Source organism: Carcharodon carcharias, chromosome 30 (genome assembly GCF_017639515.1).
Source record: "Carcharodon carcharias isolate sCarCar2 chromosome 30, sCarCar2.pri, whole genome shotgun sequence".
Taxonomy (NCBI): Eukaryota; Metazoa; Chordata; class Chondrichthyes; order Lamniformes; family Lamnidae; genus Carcharodon; species Carcharodon carcharias.
Genome location: NC_054496.1, coordinates 18,260,087 through 18,283,892, shown reverse-complemented (window position 1 = coordinate 18,283,892; position 23,806 = coordinate 18,260,087). Strand labels below are relative to the sequence as shown.

At 42.1% G+C, this 23,806-nt stretch overlaps 1 protein-coding gene and 1 long non-coding RNA gene across 3 annotated transcripts in view; one reads left to right on the top strand and one right to left on the bottom strand.

Moving 5' to 3' along the window:
• Positions 1–4,649, top strand: part of LOC121271193 — an 84,555-nt gene extending 79,906 nt beyond the window's left edge. The window contains exon 4 of the long non-coding RNA XR_005941691.1: positions 4,433–4,649. This is a non-coding gene — a long non-coding RNA (uncharacterized LOC121271193). The remainder of the gene's footprint in view (positions 1–4,432) is intronic.
• LOC121271191 lies at positions 341–22,383 on the bottom strand. Of its 2 annotated transcripts, XM_041176960.1 has the most exons (8): positions 22,264–22,383; positions 20,811–20,901; positions 17,138–17,236; positions 16,078–16,176; positions 12,456–12,492; positions 10,043–10,175; positions 8,145–8,240; positions 341–790 (listed from the first exon to the last, which is right to left on the bottom strand). In XM_041176960.1, exons 1-8 carry the CDS (start codon positions 22,359–22,361, stop codon positions 649–651), a joined length of 795 nt encoding a protein of 264 aa, XP_041032894.1. In that variant the 5' UTR covers positions 22,362–22,383; the 3' UTR covers positions 341–648. The 2 variants fall into 2 exon arrangements, with proteins under 2 accessions (XP_041032894.1, XP_041032892.1); XM_041176958.1 differs by lacking the exons at positions 16,078–16,176; positions 17,138–17,236; positions 20,811–20,901; positions 22,264–22,383 and adding an exon at positions 13,555–14,226.
• Positions 22,384–23,806: the final 1,423 nt, after the last annotated feature.

The following is a 23,806-nucleotide window of genomic DNA, read 5'->3' as shown; positions in this document are numbered from 1 at the left end:
GGGGGTAAGTAGAAATTAGCATAGTTCTTTTATATTTTAAATTTATTTTATTTCATTTGTCAATATTCGAATTTAATAATGTAAAGTATTTCATCTTACAGGGTATAATGTTTTAATGCTTTTCCTGAAGAGAAAAGCCCTAAAGCACCTAACTATAGTTTTTACATTGGTTTTAAAGGGAAAATTTGATTTGCTTAAAATTGTTTCATTTAAAGTTGCGTTTTTCAGGAATGGAACTACAACTTTAAGTTTAGGCTTACCGTATTTAAGATTATGAAATTGTTTGATAGAATATCTATAGAGAAGATGTTACTTACAGGCAAGATCAGAACTGGGAGATATAAGTATAAAACAATCATTAATAAATCCAATAAGGAATTCAGCAGAAACTTCTTATACCAGATGGTGGTTAGAATGTAAACCTTGCTCCTCAAGGAGTAGCTGAGGCAGTTATTGTGGATGCATTTAAGGGGAAGCTAGTAAGCATGTGAGGGAGAAATAAATAAAAGGATATATTGATGGGGTTATATTAAGAAGGGAAGGAAGGTTGTGTGCAGCATTGAAACCAGCATGGACCAATTGGGCTGAATAGCCTGTTTCTGGGCAGTAAATACTTTGTAAATATCAGGTTGCAAGTTGTAATATTTTTCATAGATCTTTCCTCTTCACTGAATATGGTACATTTGTTGCTCCTTTTGAGATGTGTGGGTGTCTGCCAACTGATCTCACTCTCCTGTTTTTGTGTCGCCTCATGCTTTCCAGCTCCCGACGGGTGATCATAATGACACGACTGAGGAGATTATCACACACGAAACAGTTACAATGTTATGCCTGAGCATGTACTTTATAGGATAACATTATCAATGATTCATTATTTCAGCTTGGTTCAGTTTGTAGTGTTCTCACCTCAGAGTCAGACGGCTGCGGCTCAAATCCCACAACAGGGCTGGAGTTGAAAAAGCTGACTCTTCAGTGCAATAATGGATGTGCTGCATTGTCAGCAGTGCTGTCTACCATTTCTGATGGTTCAGATGTGCAGTAAGGACCCAGGGCAGTGTATATAGAAAGGCAGAGTCCTCTCAGCATTCTAACACTTTCCCCCTTAATGACGACCAGCAGTCTTGGAGGCGATGGCGTAGTGGTATTGTTGCCGGCATGGCGGTATTTTTGCTGGATTAGTAATCCAGACACCCAGAATAATGCTCTGGGTTTGAATCCCATCAGGGCAGATGGTGGAATTTGAATTCAATTAAAAACAAATCTGGAATTAAAAGTCTAATGATGACCAAATTGTTGTAAAAACCCATCTGGTTCCTTAATGCCCCTTTAGGGAAGGAAATCTGTCTGGCCTACCTGTGACTCCAGACCCAGAGCAATGTGGTTGACTCTGAAATGGCCCAGCAAGTCTTTCAAGTGTAACAAACTGCTCACAAAGTCACAAAAAAGGAATGAACCCGGACAGACCACCAGTGGCAAACTCAGCCTTGTCAACCCTGCAAAGTGCTCCTTACTAACATCTGCGGGCTAGTCAAACAAGCCTCCCATTGTCATCCTCATGGAATCATACCTTACAGGCATTGCTCCAGACACCACCATCACTTTCCCTGGGTATGCCCTGTTCCACCGGTAGACAAGACCCAGCAGAGGGGACAGCACAGCAGCATACAGTCAGGAGGGAGTTGCCCTGGGATCCTCAACATCGACTCCGGACCCCATGAGGTCTCATGGCATCGGGTCAAACATGGGCAAGTAAACTTCCTGCTGATTACCATGTACTGCCCTCCCCCAGCTGATGAATCCTCCACGTTGAACAGCACTTGGAGGAAGCTCTGAGAGTGGCAAGGGCACAGAATGTACTCTGGATGGGGGACTTCAATGTCCATCACCAAGAGTGGCTCGGTAGCACCACTACTGACCGAGCCCTAAATGACATAGCTGCTAGACTGGGTCTGCGGCAGGTGGTGAGGGAAAAACATACTTGACCTCATCCTCACCAACCTGTCTGTCGCAGATGCATCTGTCCATGACAGTATCGGCAGGGGTGAGCACCACACAGTCACTGTGGAGATGAAGCCCTGCCTTCACATTGAGGATACCCTCCATTGTGTTGTGTGGCACGACCACTGTGCTAAATGGAATAGATTTCGAACAGATCTAGCAACTCAAGATTGGGCATCTATGAAGCGCTGTGGGCCATGTGCAGCACCAGAATTGTACTTGGACACAATCTATAGCCTCATGGCCCAGCATATCCCCCACTCTAACATTACCATCAAGACAGGGGATCAACCCTGGTTCAATGAAGAGTGCAGGAGGGCATGCCAGGAGCAGCACCAGGCATACCTAAAAATAAGGTGTCAACCTGGTGAAGCTACAAGACAGGACTACTTGTGTGCCAAACAGCATAAGCAGCAAGTGATAGACAGAGCTAAGTGATCCCACAGCCAACAGATCAGATCTAAGCTCTGCAGTCCTGCCACATCCTGTCGTGAATGGTGGTGGACAATTAAACAACTCACTGGAGGAGGAGGCTCCACAAATATCTCCAACCTCAATGATGGAGGAGCCCAGCACATCAGCACAAAGATAAGGCTGAAGAATTTGCTACAATCTTCAGCCAGAAGTGCTGAGCGGATGATCCATCTGGGCCTCCTCCGGCGGTCCCCAGCATCACAGATGTCAGTCTTCAGCCAATTTGATTCACTCCACGTGACATCAAGAAATGACTGAAGGCATTGGATACTGCAAAGGCTATGGGCCCTGACAATATGCCGCCAATACTACTGAAGACTTGTGCTCCAGAACTTGCCGCACCCCTAACCAAGCTGTTCCAGTACGGCTACAACACTGGCATCTACCTGGCTATGTGGAAAATTGCCCACGTATGTCCTGTACACTAAAAGCAGGACAAATCCAACCTGGCGAATTACCGCCCTACAGTCTACTTTCAATCATCAGTAAGGTAATGGAAGGAGTCATCAACAGTGCTATCAAGCAGCACTTGCTTAGCAATAACCTGTTCACTGACACCCAGTTTGGGTTCCGCCAGGATCACTCAGCTCCTGACCTCATTACAGCCTTGGTTCAAACATGGACAAAAGAGCTGAACTCCAGAGGTGATGTGAAAGTGACTGCCCTTGACATAAAGGCAGCATTTGACCAAGTGCAGCATCAAGGAGCCCTGGAATCAATGGGAATCAGGGGGTAAACTCTCCTCAGGTTGGAGTCATACCTAGCACAAAGGAAGATGGTTGTGGTTGTTGGAGGTCAGTCATCTCAGCTCCAGGACATCACTGCAGGAGGTCCTCATGGTAGTGTCCTCGGCCCAACCATCTTTAGCTGCTTCATCAATGACCTTCCTTCAATCATAAGGTCAGAAGTGGGGATGTTCGCTGATCATTGCACAATGTTCAGTACCATTCACGACTCCTCAGATACTGAAGCAGTCCATGTCCAAATGCAACAAGACCTGGACAATATCCAGGCTTGGGCTGACAACTGGCAAGTAACATTTGCGTCACACAAGTGTCAGGCAATCACCATCTCCAACAAGAGAATCTAACCATCGCCCCTTGATGTTCAATGGCATTACGATCACTGAATTCCCCCACTATCAACATCCTAAGGGTTACCATTGACCAGAAACTGAATTGGACTAGCCATATAAATACTGTGGCTACAAGAGCAGATCAGAGGCTAGAAATCGTGTGGCGAGTAACTTGCCTCCTGACTCCCCAAAGGCCGTCCATCATCTATAAGGCACAAGTCAGGAGTGCAATGATATACTGCCCACTTGCCTGGATGAGTGCAACTCCCACAACACTCAAGAAGCTTGACACTGTTCAGGAAAAAACAGCCTGCTTGATCGGCACCAGATCCACAAACATTCACACCCTCCACCACCGATGTACAGTAGCAGCAGTGTGTACCATCTACAAGATGCACTGCAAGAATTCACCAAGGGTCCTTGGACAGCACCTTCCAAACCCATGACCACTACCATCTAGAAGGACAAGGAAAAGCAGATAGGTGGGAACACCACCACCTGGAAGTTCCCCTCCAAGTTACTCACTATCCTGACTTGGAAATATATCACCGTTCCTTCACTGTCATTGGGTCAAAATCCTGGAACTCCATTCCTAACAGCACCGTGGGTGTACCTACACCGCAGCAGCTCAAGAAGGCAGCTCACCACCACCTTCTCAAGGGCAATAAATGCTGGCTCAGCCAGCAAAGCCCACATCCCGTGAATGAATAAAAAAAACAAATCAGCTGACTCTCATCTCACTGCAGTCATTGTTCAGAAAAGGCTGCTGTGTGTTTGCTTACTTTAGAATGGTCACTGCATTTTTAATGGAAATTGCTGTACATTAAATGCTTTCTAGGTGTTCCTTTCTAAATTCTAAACTTATGGTATTGCTCCATCTTGCAGGGGGAAGAAACCAGCCCTAATTCTGAGAAAAACAAACTAAATGGCTGTATATGAAACAGCAAGAGCTTCACATCTCAACTTCGCTTTGCAGGGAGAGAAAATATGGGCACAGGATGGCCAGGGGAAGAGGAAGAAAATGGCTAGGTTCACTAGCTGATGGTATTATGAAATCCACGTTTGATTTGCTCTCCTGTTTATTCCATTCTTCAACTTCAAAAGCGATTTCACTTTAGAAAGTAATGCAAGATACAAAACATGGCACGTCCCACACTCACCTCAGACAGTATCTGTTCCTTCAGGGAACTTTCACTAATGCAGAAAAGTGAAACACGATTGCATCTGAACATAGGGGTGAATTTTATGCACCCCCCACCACCCCCGGCTAGTGTACCTTAAGGTGGGAGGGCTCATAAAATAAATTGGATGGCCTGCCCACCACCATTCTCTCACATCTCCCATATTACAATTTGTGGGTAACTCAAGCAGCCCACTGACCCTTAGGCGTAGTGTGGCCCTTAAGTGGGGCCTCATTCCATCTCTATCACTTGAATACATACAGCAGGGGGAGGCAGAAGCAAGCCAGGCAGCCGGGTAGCTTTCACTGCGCAGGCTGTGGTCAGGCAGGAAGTGGGTTGGGGGGGGGTTCCCTTTGACGTTCTCCTGTGCCCATCAGAGGTATCCCCACCCACCCTCCAAAGATTGTACCCCACCTTAAGCACGGGCCCCCAGCCTCCTTCGCAGGTGTCTGCTAGGCAGGCCTATCCAAGATCCCTGGAATTACCTTAAGTCTGGGATCCATGACACTTCTTCTCGAGGGCTGCCTGTAGTCCCAACAGTGACCACTACTCAAACCTGATGCCGCTGGGACCACAGAGCTGGCAGCCAATGAGATTGGCCAGTAAGTCTCCAGGGTGGGACTTCCTCCTAGGTGAGGGCGCAAGTCCCACTCTGAAACAATTAAGGCTGATCCAAGCATAATATCACCGCAGGTTTCTGGTCAGCGTAGTGCCAAATGAGTTTTTGGTTGGAGTCGGGGGTGGGTGTTGGGGTGTGGGGGGGAAAGGGTGCAGGTGATCTGCACCCCCCACCACCCCTCCACCCTGTAAAATCCCCCCCTGCTTGTCCCATGACATTGATTATATGCAGCATTCTTGGGCAGTTCCACAGGGGCATAACTTCAAACAGGTCTGATAGCTAGCCAACTCTGGCACACTGTCCTACCAGTTAGAGATGCAGGTTTCCCATTCCCTACAATGGTTTCTCAAGGCTGCACAGCTACAGAGTGGGCCAGAAGCTATTTTGAAACAAAGACTGCTAGTGCTTAAAATGGTGCACGTCTGGGAGGTTACCTGCAATTACCATAATTATAGTGGGTCAAGCAGGGAGTGAGACAATAATTGAGGGCGTTCATATTGGCAAGAAAATGAAAAAGAAATATAATGTGAGGCTGACAATTTGTGCTTGGAATAAAGGAGTACTTCAAACAGAAAGTTTTCCTCACACTCTTGTTTGCTGATAGCAAATTTCTTTTGCGAGTGCATTACCTCCTACTCTCCCCAGGTTTTCATCCCTTCCTGACATTTCCCTAATGAGCCTGCTGCAACCAAGTTGACCATATCTAGTGTTTTAACAGATCCACGCGGATTGGTGAAGACAAAACCAAGGGCTTTTCTTTATTGAGAAAGCTTATTGACTTAAGTTAAAAGCAAAATACTGCAGATGCTGGAAATCTGAAACAAAAACAAAAGTTGCTGGAAAAACTCAGCAGGTCTGACAGCATCTGCGGAGAGAAAGACAGAGTGAATGTTTCGAGTCCGTATGACTCTTCTTCAGGACTAAAGAGAAGTAGAAATGTGGTGAAGTATATACTGTTTAAGGCGGGGGGGGGTGAGACGGGTGAAGCTGGATAGAAAGCCAGTGATAGATGGAGGCAAAGAAGAGATTGCAAAAGATGTCATAGACAAAAAGTCGAAGGGGTGTTGACGGTGGTGAAACTGGCTAAAGGAAGTGCTAATGGTGACATTAAAAGTAGAATGCAGGATGAGCAACTGACAGGTGGCCCTTGTGGGGGTGGGGTGGGGGTGGGGGCAGTGTGGGAAAAAAGATGGAAATAGGCTAAAAGGTGGAGATAAAACAATGGAAGGAAATAAATTTAAAAATAATAATAGAAATGGGAAGGAAAAAATATATATACATGTAAATTAAAAAATTAATATTGAAAAAAGGGGATCAAAAAGGGATGAGGATGGAGGAGAGAGTTCATGATCTGAAATTGTTGAACTCAATATTCAGTCCGGAAGGCTGTAAAGTGCCTCGTCGGAAGATGAGGCGCTGTTCCTCCAGTTTGCGTTGAGTTTCACTGGAACATTGCAGCAGGCCAAGGACGGACATGTGGGCATGAGAGCAGGGTGGGGTGTTGAAATGGACAGCGACAGGGAGGTCTGGGTCATGCTTGCGGACAGGTCGAACCCAGTCTGCGTTTGGTGTCTCCGATGTAGAGGAAACCGCATTGGGAGCAGCGAATGCAGTAGATTGAATTGAGGGAAGTGCAAGTGAAATGCTGCTTCACTTGAAAGGAGTGTTTGGGCTCTTGGACGATGATGCGGAGGGAAGTAAAGGGGCAGGTGTTGCACCTTCTGCGGTTGCATGGGAAGGTGTCGTGGGAGGGGGTTGAGGTGTAGGGGGTGATGGAAGAGTGGACCAGGGTGTCCTGGAGGGAACGGGCCCTACAGAATGCTGACAGAGGAGTGAAGGGAAGATGTATTTGGTGGTGGCATGATGCTGGAGTTGGCAGAAATGGCGGAGGATGATCCTTTGAATGCAAAAGCTGGAGGAGTAAAAAGTAAGGACAAGGGGGACCCTTTCATGGTTCTGGGAGGGAGAGGAAGGTGTGAGGGCAGAGGCACGGGAGATGGGTCGGACACATTGAGGGCCCTGTCAACCACCGTGGGTGGGAAACCTTGGTTAAGGAAGAAGGAAGACATGTCAGAAGCACTGTTTTGGAAAGTGGCATCATCGGAACAGATGCAACAGAAGCAAAGGAACTGAGAGAATGGAGAGGATGGAGTCCTTACAAGAAGCAGAGTGTGAGGAGTTGTAGTCAAGGAGTCGGTGTATTGACTTGTTCAGTTTTACAGCTCTTCTCCCACTCAACCCAGTGTCCCAGTTATCCCCTATTTATATGTGCTCAAAGACAATCAATACTCATCACCTCTTTGTCTTAACCTTAACAATGTAATTGACAAGATGTTGAAATAGTGCTGTTTTTGGTTGCCTACTAAAATGTTCACAAGTGGGCTTCCCTTTCTCATGGAGTTGCCTGACTCATATTCAGCACCTCCACACTTAGCTAGTGTGGGATTGACTGCCCAAATACTCCATACAGCATTAATAATTTATGAAATGATTATGATCAGGGAAAACAGATAATTCCCCAGTGAGTCACGTTTTTGTACAAATGATGGGCCTAAACACAGCACAGTTGTATCTCTGTCATTCATGTGTGAGATAGTCAGCAGCAATCATGGCATTGAACGTCACAACACAAGATCCATATAGCACTCGATGGCTCACTTTAAAAATAATCACTGTGATCATATCACTTCTATTAGTTGCTTTTCCTTCAGCATTTGTAAATTGCTTTAAACAGTTGTCAAAAATACTGAAAATCTTTTTAGAGCAAACAAATTTGGGGTCCCTAAAGATTACTCACTTTATTTTGGAAAGTTCATTAATGAGCCCACAGACAACATGTGTGGCGTCTTCCTCTTCTTCTGTGGAAGGAGAAAAGGTCTGCCAATCGGATTCACTGTAACCATATCAAGGACAGATTCACTTTAGACTTTATCATTATGGAAGCACTCAAACAGCCAGTGCCAAAACAAATCTGAAAAGTGTTGTCAGGGATAGTTTTAAACCGCTGACTGCCCATTTCCTGTCTGGTGTCCCATCTGTGGTCCCTAATTTTAACTGGGATCAGTTCAAATCTCATCTGCTGCAGTAAAAATTAAGCTCAGGACATTCTAACTCCTGGGTCTCTTTTAAATGCCACTGACTGCTTCCCACCCATTTAAGTATTAAATATAATTAAACATGGCATAACTTCAGATCCATTCATAACTAATCCAGGATCCTTACAATAGTTCAGGGCTTGAGGCCCTTTGAGGTTTACAAAAGAAAAGAAAATGATGAAATATTTTCAATAATTACCTTGAATCTGTAATATGACAGTTTTCTACTTCTAGCACCATTATTATTATTCAGCACTCTCAGCTAAGGCAGGTCACACCAATATTATTATTCAGCACTCTCACCTAAGGTAGGTCACAGCAATTGTAGGGTCAGACTCAAACCAATTGGCCTTGCTTTCCCAGTGTGACACTCATCTATCTGTCCACATCTATCAGCTGTCCAGTAGTATCTATGAATAAGGCTGCCAATTTAGTACCTACTAATGTAGACTGAGGCAGTTTTGTACTAAGAGTTGACACCCTGGTCCACTCCTCCATCACCCCCTACTCCTCAACCCCCTCCCATGGCACCACCCCATGCCCATGCAAAAGATGCAACACCTGCCCCTTCACTTCCTCTCTCCTCACCGTCCAAGGACCCAAACACTCCTTTCAAGTGAAGCAGCATTTCACTTGCATTTCCCCCAACTTAGTCTACTGCATTCGTTGCTCCCAATGTGGTCTCCTCTACATTGGAGAGACCAAACGTAAACTGGGCGACCGCTTTGCAGAACAGCTGCGGTCTGTCCGCAAGAATGACCCAAACCTCCTTGTCGCTTGCCATTTCAACACTCCACCCTGCTCTCTTGCCCACATGTCTGTCCTTGGCTTGCTGCATTGTTCCAGTGAAGCCCAACGCAAACTGGAGGAACAACACCTCATCTTCCGACTAGGGACTTTACAGCCTTCCGGACTGAATATTGAATTCAACAACTTTAGGTCGTAAGCTCCCTCCCCCATCCCCACCCCCTTTCTGTTTCCCCCTTCCCCCTTTTTTTCCCAATAAATTATAAAGATTTTCCTTTTCCCACCTATTTCCATTATATAAAAAAAACCCCACTAGAGCTATACCTTGAGTGCCCTACCATCCATTCTTAATTAGCACATTCGTTTAGATAATATCACCAACTTTAACTTTAACACCTATGTGTTCTATTGTACTATTGTCGTTGACATCTTTTGATGATCTGCTTCTATCACTGCTTGTTTGTCCCTACAACCACACCCCCCCCCCTCCACCTCTCTGTCTCTCTATCTCTCCGCCCCCCACACACACACCTTAAACCAGCTTATATTTCAACTCTTTCTTGGACTCGAACGCAAGTTCTGTCGAAGGGTCATGAGGACTCGAAACGTCAACTCTTTTCTTCTCCGCCGATGCTGCCAGACCTGCTGAGTTTTTCCAGGTAATTCTGTTTTTGTTTTGTACTAAGAGTTGATGGCAACTAGGAACTGTATGGAGAATACCTCAAACTCATTACACAATAGATCCTTATGGTCTAGATGGGGTTTAAACCCAAGTCCTAGAGATGAAAGATAAGGTCTCATCATCAGTATCTAACGTCTAATATCACATATATTAATTAAAAACTATTGACACCTTAAATGCAGGTCTTCAAGATCAGATGCAAAATTGGCATTATCTTCCTGAGGGGCGTTGAGTACTGAAAGATCTGTCACAGCCTTGTTTTCTAATGTCGGTTTAAAGAGTTGTAATTCATAATCTTTATCACCTACGAGGAAGAGACGACCGGTTCATTGGTTTAATCACTAATTCTAATAGCTTTCGATCCATTTACAATTTTAGAAATCATGATGAATCTGAAAGTTTATGCCCCATTCATCTAGGGTCATGGAAACATGTTGCAGAAGTTTTTGTAAATTATATTCAATGCGAAACTATGTGTTTGCAGTCAGAAACAATTGTGTAATTCTCTGAGAAAGTTCCAATACAAGCAAGTGGTATAAAGTTCTTCCACCACAATGACATTTTTAACATTTAGTTTTGCAGAAATCATGGTTTAAAAGGATCCTTTGTGGAAGCGAGAAAGTCTCCAGTTCTGATGATAACCTTTCCTTCCCCCTTACTTTCTATCAGACTTGTCCCAGCATTCATAATTTAAGATTTCTAGCACTCTCACCTTTCTCTTTTAATCTCTATCTCAGCTAAACTGTGTGGGACAGATAAAGGAGCAATGCCAGTAGGGGCTCCCCTTCAACATGCCTGCTCCGTAACTTGAGGATCTCCCTTTCGCAGACACTTACAGGTCAGCCCTATTACAGATGTCCCATTGTTTTTCAAGAGTCCATTGAGTTTTACTCAACAGCAACTCCCAAGAAATCTTTGGGACCAAATCACAAGCACTGTAAGTTAAACTGAATAGCAGCCTTTCATGGGAGCAGACACAACTACGTGTTTACCAGATGTCAAAAAATTCCAGTAGTTGTTTAGCTGAGGTATTATTCCTCCCTCAGTATTCTCTTCTTTCTATAATCTACAGGCATTTTAAGATCCATGTCATTTAAGATCATGTCATCTCAATTCACTCAATTCATTCCTTAATTTATTGTGATCTTTCTCTCTTACTCTTTCCAGTTTTGTTAATGCCCTATACTATATTATGGTTCTTAGACCTTCAGATAAATTTGTCAATATTAAGATCTACTTTCCTTGCTTTCTTAAGATCTATTTACATAAGGTACCACAATCAACTTGTTCTGTCAATACCATTCCAAACTGGGGGTGGCTCTGGGTTAACTCTAACTAATTTCATGTCCTTCCCTGTGAGGAAGCACCTAAATTAGAATCACATTTCCCTATAACAGAACAGCTGAGATTGTGAATTCATCAGAATACCAGAATAAATTATTCTTGGTGAATTGATACGTTTAAGATGATATTTTGCCCAAAACGTGACTGGATCAATACCCCATCAAAAAAACCATACTGAGATGTATCGAGATAGTAATAGATACATTTGATTCACAGAGTTTTAGGAAAAGAGCATAAAGATCTTTAGAACAGAAGGGGTAAAGAGCCCACTATTGCTTAAGTCCTGGGCTGAATGCTTACGCTGCAAGCTTCCTTATGTTGATCGTGTTCGCAATATACCAGCCTCCACCTCTACAATGCAATGTATTTGAACTTATTTCTTAGTTTTGTTGACAAGCAAATTACATATTAATGAGTTAAATTACATCCAAAATTTATAAATCAACATAGGGACAATGCATTGTTTAATGAACGTTGCGACTTCTACAGAATACAGCTCCAGGAATAACCAGGTGGCAGGAAGTGTTCCCGTTCTTTAATCGTTTGGGGGGGAGGGGGAATAAAATTAGCACATGAACAGGCTGCACAACAGGGAGTGGAATCTGTGTCTAAAATGCTTCACACAGCAAATTCTCAATTTTGACCACACTGTCATGGTGAAAGGCCAAATGGTATTGAAATGCTTCCAGACTGGAGAAAAAGGCTGGAAAGTGAGCGAGAAGGTCAGCCTGTGGTACTCTTAAATATCTCCTAGCAACTAGTTCCAGTTTATCACTGACAGAAGCCTTGAATCTGGTTGGCTGCTTCCCAAAGGATCAATGAGCAGTGCATAAGGATTTCCTGAGTAGGAATGAAAAAAAAAACAAAACCTAACTCTGTTTGCTAAAGGAGTTCCAATACACTGTACCAAGTGGTATAACAAGGTTTCTTTCTGCAGTCCAGTTCTTGATCTCAGGCTCTTTGCTGTGCAGCAACTGGGGACTTAACCATGGAAAGGGATTGAAAAATGAAGGCAGCCAGTCACTCTGGGCCAACTTCACATCTTCTAACAAGCCTCCAGCCCTATGTGCTCTTTCAAGAATGATGTGTGCCATGGAAGATTCCAAAGAGAAAAGGTAAAAAGAAAATAAAGTAACTTATACCAAAAAGATAAATAAAACAATACTCCTCAATTTAAATGGTGGAAATAGTATTTCTGCCATGTAAACATTATTATATAATAAACTTTTTGTTTAATTACCTGGTTGTACCTCGTCATTAGTGAGTTTGGTTAGTGCCTAAAACAAAAGAAATGAAAGTTATGTGAAATGTTAAAAACTCTACAATAGGGGAATAGAGGTTTTATGTTTATTGAATGATCATTATTAAAATTTTTACATCACATGCCGACAAGAGTTATTTTGTAACAATGTGCTCTAACTGGTACAAATGTATTCATGGAGGATAGCTAAAACTCTTCCGATTTATTAGGGATGTGCTAATGTCCACTGAGTAAAACAACCGTGTACAAGACACGTGGAATGAATTACATTGTACGGTTAAGAGTAAACACAATGATCATTTTTGACTACAGAAAGGTCCCACAAACAGTAATGAAATGAATAACCAGTTACTCTGTTTTTATGATGTTAGTTGGGGATGAAATTTTGGTCAGGACAACTCACATGTACCACGGAATCTTTCATTCCCACCTGGATCACCAGGAAGGTGCCTCAGTTTAAAGTCTCATCTGATGTAATCGGAAGTACAATAGCTCTTATGATGCTATACTTCCACAGTACAACACTGAATTATCAGCCTAGATTACGTGCTACAGTGGCGTTTGTACCTACAGCCTTTTGATTCAGAGGCGACAGTGCCACCAACTGAGCCAGTGACGGTTGGCACATAAAAATGGAAACGGCTCCAAAAAAATCTGATTATATTCTGCTACAGTGGAGATCAAGAGTTGGGAATTAGCACACAATTAGAGGAAATTCATCCCACTAAATATTGAGGGAGGAATTACTCTGGTCAGTTCGTGTAGCAACATCGTAAACACTTTCATGACTATTTCCCTTGGTCAGTGTTTCTAAATAAATGCAAGTCTTTCTTTTCTTTTTGAACAAGCTTACACTGTTCCTAGAAATAAAGAGAGAAATTTTCATGAACACATTTACAATGTCCTAGCTTTGGAATCTGAGGAATTCTTCCCCTGGTACACTTCTTTTGAAGTCCTGAGGTTAGTGTATGCAATTCTACTAGTTAAAAGTAGATGTTGGTAACTTTTACCATGTTTTTTGACTGAATATTTGCACTTCAGTGCTGCTTTTAACCCTTATTAATAAAAACATCCTTACCTTGCTTTTTGTATACGAGAATGGTTTTTGTTCACTGTTATTCCTTTGGTTCACGCTCTGAGGTGCTGGTACATATTGAGTCTTATAGGTCTCCTGTTCCTTACTGGAGGTGCCCACATCCACCAAAGGAATATTGCAGCTTTTGCTTTCATTAATGCTACTTATCCTTTCACATTCATTTATTTTGTTATAGTGGCTAGTTTCTATGTTAACATCACTACCATCAGAACAATGACTTGGCATTTCATTTCTTGAGGGTGGAAATACCATTGAAAGGTATCCGTGCCTCTTTGTGAAATCTTCAGGTGACTGATACTGTGGAATGGCTTCTAGATTTGGATCAGTTTTGGGTAATGCATTCACATCTCCAGCCATCTCACAACCCAGTTCCATATCCATCTTCTCCACAGGGAAACCTATTTCATCAAAAGTACCACTTTCGTTTAAACTTTCTCTCTCTGCAATATGGTCCATTAAAGGCTGGACAGATTGTTCTTCTATGCCTGACTTCTGATTATTATTGATGTTCACACCACCACAGTCTATGCCTGTGGATATACTCTCTCCAGCTTGAATTGCTTTCTTCATTTTGTCTTCCGGCTGATGCCCATCAACACAGTCTTCCATTCCAATGCCTGGTAATAGTAAAGTTACAGTAACATCTTCTTTCGTTCTTTTAATGCCAGTTTTATATTGAATCTCTTTTCTACCTAAATCTACTTTGTCTTTTTCTTCAGTGACATTGCTCAAATTGCTTTCAATTTGGAAGTCTACGTTACATAACGATAAAAACATGCTGGATTTTAGCTCATCGGTTATGACCACTGTCATTTTACTGTCTAATTCTTTGTTGTCCTTCATAACCTTTCCATTGTAATTACCATCAAAAAGCATCTGATGATCGTTGACTTCAGTAGAAAGAATGGCTTCACTCTTGATTGGACAGATAGCTTGTGGTGAAGGGTTGAGGTGTGCAACGGGTAGCGCCTTTTCTGTGATTTCCCGCTCTTGTGATCTAGTGATGCCAGTTTGCAGGCCACGTTGAGGTTCTGTATTACAGCTGTTTCCACTATATACCTTAAAAGCCCCAGTGCTCGCAGACACATCAGCTGTCTTGCTTGCTGAAAGCAGATTGGTTTGTGAGTAATTGAGCACTGTGTTAAGTAATGGAGCTTCTAAAAACTCGGATTGCCTGGATCTAATGCATTGTTCTCCCAGTCCAGCTTGACTTTGTGCAGTAGAATTATGTTTTTGGTCTGCAAAGTCAGTTGTTAATGGATTGTTGCTATGACTATTATTTAATGCCTCTTGGATCAGCTGCTTTGTCTCCTCACCAGCATCACTACAATTTGCAGAACTGCACCCCTCTACACTAACATCATGATCATGAAAGCTGTTGCAAAGATTATGGGCAATTTTCTGACTTTCAGACTCCAGTTCACCTTGGTGGCCAGATAAAGTCTCATGATCAATCTCCACTGTTTCATCTTCCAGAAAGCATTGGCTGGACTGCTGTTGAGGTTTAACTTGATGGTCATTTGAGTCTTTGTGCAGTATTTTGCTGATAGTCACTTCAGACCCAGGGTTGCAAGCACCATTCATGTCAGACCGATCACCATCCTTTTGGCAAGCATCAAAGTTTTGCAGTACATTACTTCTTATAGCAATGCTTAATTTAGCCTCACAGCTGGGTGTCTCCTGCAGTTTCTCATTTACATTTTTATGTCTATCCATTATATTGGCTTGGGAATTAAAGGTGTTCTTTGCCTGATTTGCAGCATTAGTATCAAGTGAATGGGGGAGGGTGTTGGAACACAAGAGTTCAGGAGGATGTGAACAGGTTATGTCTTTCAGATCATTCTGTGTAGGTATATCTGTGGTCAATTTCATTTGGACAGCTAGTTCTTGTCTGTTAACCTCACTTCCAGTTAACTCTTCACAGACTACTACAAGATTATGTGTCTTCTCTCTGCAACTGGAGTTCTTAAAAGCTTCAGGTACACGAACACATCTTTCTCCATTTCCATCAATATTGTTATTGAGTTCCATAGTGCATTCCCTTTTTACACCTCGGCAAAGAGTCAATTCCTCATGGGTGACTGGCACAACATCAGTCTTTTCCTGGTAAAGAGAATGATGCAAAAGCTCAAGGTCAGGCTTCCCTTCAGGGAAATTCTGTATTTTACGCTCTGACTGAGTTAGTGGCCGTTCAGCTGGTGTGCTGTGAGCTATTGGGATCAAAGTGCTGCAAAACACATCTATTTCAAACTGACGGTCATCTAGTTTGTTGCTTTTGTTCTCTACTTCAGTAATTTTTTGGTCTGAGTGGCAAGTCAACTCCTCTAGCTCACAGCCTACAAGCTGTGGCCCCATTTGCGTGTCTGAAAGCGATACATCACCATCACTCCTTTGTTTAATGCAGTAATTATCTGTCTCGGTCTCCTGCTCTTTCCCTGACTCTTTTGCATTAGGTTGACTTGATATTGTGTTACAAGCAATCTGTTCCAGTGATTGCTGTGGTACCTGTAGTTGGTGCTTGGCAGCAGGCAGGCAAAGTCCTGAATTTTCAAGATCCATGTTCTGAGGACTACTGTCACCTTCCACTTTACTGTTGTTTAAGCTCTTAAGTAATAAAATGCAAAAAATTAAATAAAAACTTGTCTACATCTGACTGAATGCAGTTACTTACATTACCTTAGCTGGTATACAGGATAATTTTCAATGTATGTTATTGAGCTTCTGAAGTAGAAGCATGAGAGCTGTGTGGTTTATTTACAATTTATGCAAAAGGAGTATTATGTACACATGATATAAAAATATGCAATTACTGGAATATCACCTTTATAAAGGTTCCTTCTACAGTAGCTGCTGCAACACTAAACTATAGAAAAACGCAAGAATCTTTGTCAGGTCAGTGCTACAACATACTAGTACTCAAGTGTGCCGAGGTATGGTGTGATAGCTGATTATAGGAGCATTAGAAAGATCGTATAGTGCCCATTGGCTGATAAGCACACTGCCTGTTATGGTGTCAAGCCATGCAGACCAGGTAGGACTCAGGCTCAATTCTGATCTCAACCAAAACACTGGAAGGCATGTTATTATTGGCTTCAATGTCCCACAAGCTAGAGAGAGGGAACTTTGAACAACCATCCTGTAACCCCTAACAAAAACAGAATTACCTAGAAAAACTTAGCAGGTCTGGCAGCATCGGCGGAGAATAAAAGAGTTGACGTTTCGAGTCCTCATGACCCTTCGACAGACAGTTCTGTCGAAGGGTCATGAGGACTCGAAACGTCAACTCTTTTCTTCTCTGCCGATGCTGCCAGACCTGCTGAGTTTTTCCAGGTAATTCTGTTTTTGTTTTGGATTTCCAGCATCCGCAGTTTTTTGTTTTTATCTTGTAACCCCTTTTGGAGACTGCGCATATATGGATGTTGGAGACAAAGGCCCAGATTTTCACTCGGGAAGTATGTACACTGGCATGATTTACATGGTATTCTTTAAAATGGTTTAGAGCAAAAATAATTGTGATAATACAGTTATTATTGTATTGTAGCAACATGACAGGACTACATATTACCTCTTTCTCTTGGATCTCCACATCGTTCCTCACAGGGTTATGGCGGGAAAGTCGACTTTTCAGTTTTGGAAAGACAGGAACATATTTTCCCAGTGAATTCTATTAGGTCAAAGTACAAAAGTAGGCAAAACAAAACTGAAATTTGTTTGAGTGATGGGTTTTTAAAAATGTTTACATTATACAGAATGAAACATTTGATATTATTGCAGACATTAGCAAAACAATTATTTCATCTACAATTAACCTGGTTGACTGAGATATTGATGCCACTAAGTACCAGCTCACTGCAGTGCAAACCTACACTGGAGTGCATCCAGCAGACATATGGAGCAAAGCTTTCCTTCTGAACCATTTACAGAATTTATAATATCCTAATATAGCAAGAGTGTTGCTTCAATCCTTATTTCTAATGCCCAGAAATACAAGTGTGATGAACTGAATAAGAAACAAGTACCCACATCACGTACTGACAATTCAATTCTTTAACTGTGCATTAGGGTTTTCAGGTAGTTATTTTGAAATAATTATTTGCACAGCTTGGGTGCACTAGGATAAGTAATCCAAAGTTTTCCAAAAGGAACAGTCCTTTTTTGAAATCTTTCTTTTGCTATTTTTGTGACTGGTGTGCTTTCAAGGAGAGAAATGTTAGTGCTAGGGAATGGAACTTTCTATTTTATAACCCTAGCGCCAACATCAACCACAACAGGAGATAAGCTTAAAGTAACAGCAGAAACAGATTAAAAAGTTCAATGCCATTGATGCTATTGTGTTTTTTTAAATTAAATTTAACCTTTAAAGGGAAGTTCATGTATGAGAACTTACAGGAAAGTCCTGTCCAGTATGGTGCATATTCTGCTGTCGGTGCAATTGGCTCAGTCATATTGCTGATGATATCCAAATGAGAAAAACTCTGGGTATTTGATTAGAAGGTTTCTCCCCAATCTAAATTTTGTGAAACACCAGAAGAAAAAACCATGTAAAGGGAACTTACCTTCATGTAAGTTAGTGTTGAATTAAGGGCAGTTTTGTTTGAAGAACCTGTATTGACTGTGAACTGGATTGAGATGGTCCAAGCTCATTTCATGTAAAAATTACATTGCTAATAAAAGTAATTAAAATTACTCTTAAAAAGTGTAGGAACTCCTACCAGAAAGCCCCCTAGATTGGCCAGCCCCTCTATATCCAGCTGACAAATTCTGTACATCTGTGTGTGCAACTTACACCAGGGAAGTTGAAGTTTTCAACCCTATGGAACTGCGATACCCAGGGTGTATTGTGACTCCAAGCAGGACATTTACACCTAACCATGAGGCATGAATATGGGAAAAATTGAGCCATGGTGTGCTTTGGGGTGTTTTTTTTCATATGTGTGTGTGCTTCCAAGGGGAAACTAACTAGTGCACCAGGGATGTTTGTGAGATGTTATGATGCTGACCTATCATTGCAGCCATAGTCAGTAGGTCCCTCATGCCACAAAAGAGGAAATAGCCACATGTCCAGGTCCTGATTGTTGAAATTTTGACACTGAAGGAGAAATCTCCTTCGCCACTGTTTCATTAGAAAAGTTGAGCAGGCTAGGCCTATACTCATTGGAGTTTAGCAGAATGAGAGGTGATCTTAATGAAACATATAAGATTCTGAGGGGGCTTGACAGGGTGGATACTGAGAGGATGTTTCCTCTCATGGAAGAATCTAGAACTAGGGGACGCAGTATAAAAATAAAGGGTCTCCCATTTAATATGGAGCTGAGAAGAGATTTCTTCTCTCAGAGGGTCTTTAATATTTGGAATTCTTTTCCCCAAAGAGCAGTGGAGGCTGGATCAGTGATCCAAGGCTGAGTTACACATATTTTTGATCTACAAAGTAGTCAAGGGTTACGGAAGGCTAGCAGGAAAGTGGAGTTAAAGCCACAATCAAATCAGGCATGACCTTACTGAATAGCGGAGCAGGCTTGATGGGCCTTATGGGCTCCTAATTCTTATGATCAGTAACAACTTCAGCAATGATACAGCCCCATCTTGTACAATTTTTTTACAATTCTGTAAATGACTGAGAAACGTTGAAAGGGAGGCTTGATCCCTGCTGTCAAGTCTCCAACAACCAGCAGCTGAATGGGGGATCGTTGCTCATGGTTAAAATTACTTGGAACCTTAAACGTGTTTAATAAAATGGTAGATAATGGTGTTATAAATATATATCCGTGATTCCTATAGCTAAGACAGTTAATAATTTAATAGTTTTATCTGATTAGTGCTACATTTGCTGTAGTGTATTACAATGACTGAGCATTAGTCTACATTCCACATTGAGTATTTTAATGAGAATATTGTGGGAGGTAAACTACTGATCTCTCTAAATCTTATGTTACAATTTTTTCAGAAAATCTTTGTTTCTATGAGACGTAAGCCAAAAATATCAAAGTGACACAGGAACTTCTTTTTTTTCAAACCTATCCTTTTCTCTTGATATTCCTCTGCTAAAGGTGTTCACTTTTGCTGGGATAAGGGGCGGAATTTTACTTTAGTCCTGGGTGTTGATGAAGCTGGGAAAATAGTAAAGAGCCATGTTGGAATGGCTTCCTGACTCATTCTGAACGCCAGTGGCAGGACTGGCTATCAAGTTCTTGCCGAACTGAAGCGGGCAGACAATTTGAATAATTACAGGCTAATTAAGGGCGATATTCCCAGGCCATCGTTATTTTGGCAGCGTCGAAACGGCACAGGTCCAGGGAGGAGAGGCGGCCTCTGGCGGCAAAGGTAGTCCCCTTGCCCCCGACGCTGCCAGTGGAGGAGTTTTCCAAAACAAAAATAAAAATACCTGGAAATATTCTCATGGACCTGCCTGCTTGGCTCATCAAAAAAATAAAGCTATGCTCACCCTTCTGGGGGGTGCCTCCATTTTGAGGTCACACCACTTTCTCCTAGCTCTCTCAGCACTGGCCACCTGTCTTGGTGGCACTGCCAAGGCACCCTCCGATTGGCTCACTCACCGTTCTTAATTGGCTGCCTTCCCTCCTGCCGGCTCTTAATTGCCTTCTCCTGACAATATCTCAGGGGAAGTCTCACCTCACGCTGATGCAGACTTTGGTCCCAGAAACCATCCCGAAAATGGGACATCCACCATTTTGCAAATACCACTGCATCAGCAACCATGCAGTTCCATATCCAAGTGGCCATTATTCACTTAAAAAGCAGAATACTGCAGGTGTGGAAATCTCTGTTCTTCTCCACAGATGCTGCCATAACCTGCTGAGTATTTCCAGCATCTGTTTTTATTATTCATTTGTATTTGAACGGTGAGTGTTGGCAGAATACTCAACTATGAACATGAGCTTCCAGCACTTTTGTTGAAACAACTTGCCTGAATTTATAAGTATATATTAGCTCTAAGAGACAAGGTTAGTTCCCCAATGTTTTACAAATGAGTTTCAAATTTTTCGTATGTGAACCAATTTGCTTTCAACATGATCCAATGGCAATGTAGACACAAGGAACACATGCAAGGGTTAAGATCTAGAACTGTTAGAACACAAGACTAATCTGAGATAAACAACGCAGCCTTTTTTTCCCCACACAGGTGGATTTTTATATTTGGACTCAGGATCACTAAAGTCAAGTAAATTGAAATCCTGTGAAAAACACTACACTCGAAATCATGTGGTACACCAACAAACCTGAGAAAGTGGAAACAAGAAATGTTCCCTGTCCTGGGATCCATTTTCTCTGCAGCCTTTTTCTCCTACCTCTTGTGCAACCAGAACAGTTCTAAAACAAGAAGGAAACAGAAATGAACATGATTTAAATCACAAATGCACAACACAATGAGCAGGACTGAAAACTGTCTTTTACCAGCATCACTACTCTTTTTCTACAAAAGACACAAGTATAGTGGGAAAAGGACTAACTACTGCACAGATAACAAGAGGCACTGTTAAGTTAAGCATTCAGCATATACAAACGAACCATTTGCTTCTCCCCATTTAATGATAAGTCGCAAGGCTACCGGAATAATTGGAAGCTGCATGAATAGGCCCTCTCAGCTGTGGGATCACTCGATGGCAGAATTTTTCGCTTGGTGTGTGGGCACGTGCCCGACCCGCTCTAGTGTGAAATAGCACACTTGCCTGGTGTCGTGGCGCACTCACGTGATATTTCCGTCAGTAGGCGCACACAAGAGTTGGAAGCGTGCCTGCTGACAATTAAGAGGCCTATTAAGGCCATTAAAGTTGTAATTAACGGAGATTTTTCGTTGCTCATCCAATGTTACGGATGGCGGGCAGGTGCATCAGCCACTGCATTTTTCAGGAAACCTCATCCACGGGCAGGATGAGGTTTCTGTTATTAAAGAAAAAATAAAAATGTATGGACAGAACTTTCATCTTGTATATGTTCAGGTGACTGATTCTGACGCGTGAGCATTTTTTCCGATTTCAAATATGTTTTTACTGCATTTAAATTCTTCCACTCCCTGAGGAAGCTCTCTGCCTCCAGAGAGCTTTCATTGCATGCTCCCCCCGCTGACTTCAGTGCTCATCCTCCTCCTGCCCCCACCCCGGCAGCACTGAGCCTTTCAGTGCGCATTTCACACTGTGCTGGCTGTTAATTGGCCAGCAAGTGTGAAATTGCAGTCGGGGCCGATTATGGTTTGGGATCCGTTCCCTGGCTGCTCCTGGGCCCACCAATCGCAAGCACCTGCTGATCTAAAAATCCTGCCCTGTGACTGATTATCAAGCAAAATAATTGGATCTTTGCACAGTTACCTGTTTCTATGATCAGTGAGAACTTTTAAAAACTTTATCACTGAATATATTTATCTTAGTATTAGGATTAACAATCCGGGGTCAAAAAGGACTGTGTTTGAGGTGACGGGTGCTAATTGAGGTGGTATGTCGAAGTAAGACTTGTTCTACACAGTGGCTGCTTTTTGTTCCCTTATCCACGTTGGTATAATTAAAATATGATCCTTTGCCTTAGATAAAAATGCATTGTTTTTGTCGCAACTACTCAGAAACAAAATAGCAAAATGTCCCAGTCAATTGCATCCCTAGTTCCTTGTTATTTCGATTGTGTGGCTTCCCACATGAAATCAATATGCAAGGAGAGAGATCACACAGAAAATTCCTTTACCTTTTCTCAGTACGTTCCACGCTGTGACTTCTGCTTGCTAATTCTTCCTCCTCACTTGGTTTCATTGTAATATCCTCCGTTTCTTGTTCTTCTGTCATGGTCTTGCATTCTGTTTCTACTGTGTCTGTGTTCTGTTCCTCATCAGGCTGCACATTTTTCTTTCTCACCTTCTTTACAACAGTTAACAATGCGCCATCCTCTTCTAAATCAGTTAAAAAATCAAAGTTACTCGTAAGGAAATGCTTTCCACACTCACTAACAGAATGTAAAAATCCCCTGTAAGTTGACTGAGTGGTGTTCTCAAAATGCAGATTGAGTTTAAAAGTGGTCACACAAAATGGAGTCAGTAGCTAAAATGAATATTGGGAAATCAGAACAAATGATGACCACAAAATTGCTTGTTGGAATTTACCAGTGACAAGAAGTTAATATTGAGGGCAGAGATCAGGAATAGCTCACTAGTGGGCCATAAATGTGCTATTCCTTATCTGGTCCAGTTTGCTAAAGAAAAATTGTCTATTTCTATCCATATGTATTCAGCCTTGTCAACTTTGACATTTTGCAGAAAATTATGGGACTCAAAAAGTAACTGACACCCAAAGAGACATACCCTGGATCATGCACCATCCAGGTTGGTCAAGTGCATGGAAAGGGTTTTTTCTTTAAGTTTAGGGTATGTGAGGATGCTTGGCACCCCGCTCTGCAGATTTTCTGTCTTTGTTATGTGTAGTTCCTTCCTGTTAGTTACAAGAAGATTCTCTTTGCTTTCTATTCTTCAGTAGTAATCTTAACTGGCAGACGTTAGTATCTTTAAAAGTACAAAATATATTTAGGATGGAGAGTAAGAGGTCAGAAAAATCAGATTATGTGGCTATACAAGCCAGTTACAGGTAGAGCTAAGAGCGTTGCTAACCGTACAAGTTGTCTGAGAGTGTGTAAGGTGACATTAAGCCAGCTAGTTCCGACACAATCACTCAAGTCTAAAGTGGGTTCAGCCAGAACAGAGGACCTCAGCGGATTCCTGTCATTGAAGGTGCTCATCAACCTGACATTCCAGAAGCAGACACTGTCATACTTGGAGGGAAGAATATCAACTGCACCATTCTATCTACATGGTCAAGGTCATATAAACTCTGGAAACATTGTTAATCACCTGCACATGGACCATAATTTAACAAGAGATAGGATATCCAATGGTCTTAACTTGTAAGAAATCTAAATTATTTGCTCCCAAAATAGTCTGAGAAACTGATTTCAATGATAGCTTTATGAGCAATTCTGTTAACATTTGAAAGTAACATTTCTAAATTCTCTTTGCAACCTGTTATCTGTTTAAGTATTTTTTAATTCTTACCTAAATTGCTGGATAGCCATTTCTAACAGCCTAGATCTCTTAATTGTTCGCGAACTTAATGCTTAATTTGAAGTGGTGATCATTGTGATTTTTAGACAAATAATTGTTCGTGCATCAATTGTTCTCCAGCTTCTCTAGTGATTTGATATGAAATGGTTAATTCACTCACATTGTAGATTGCGGGCATCC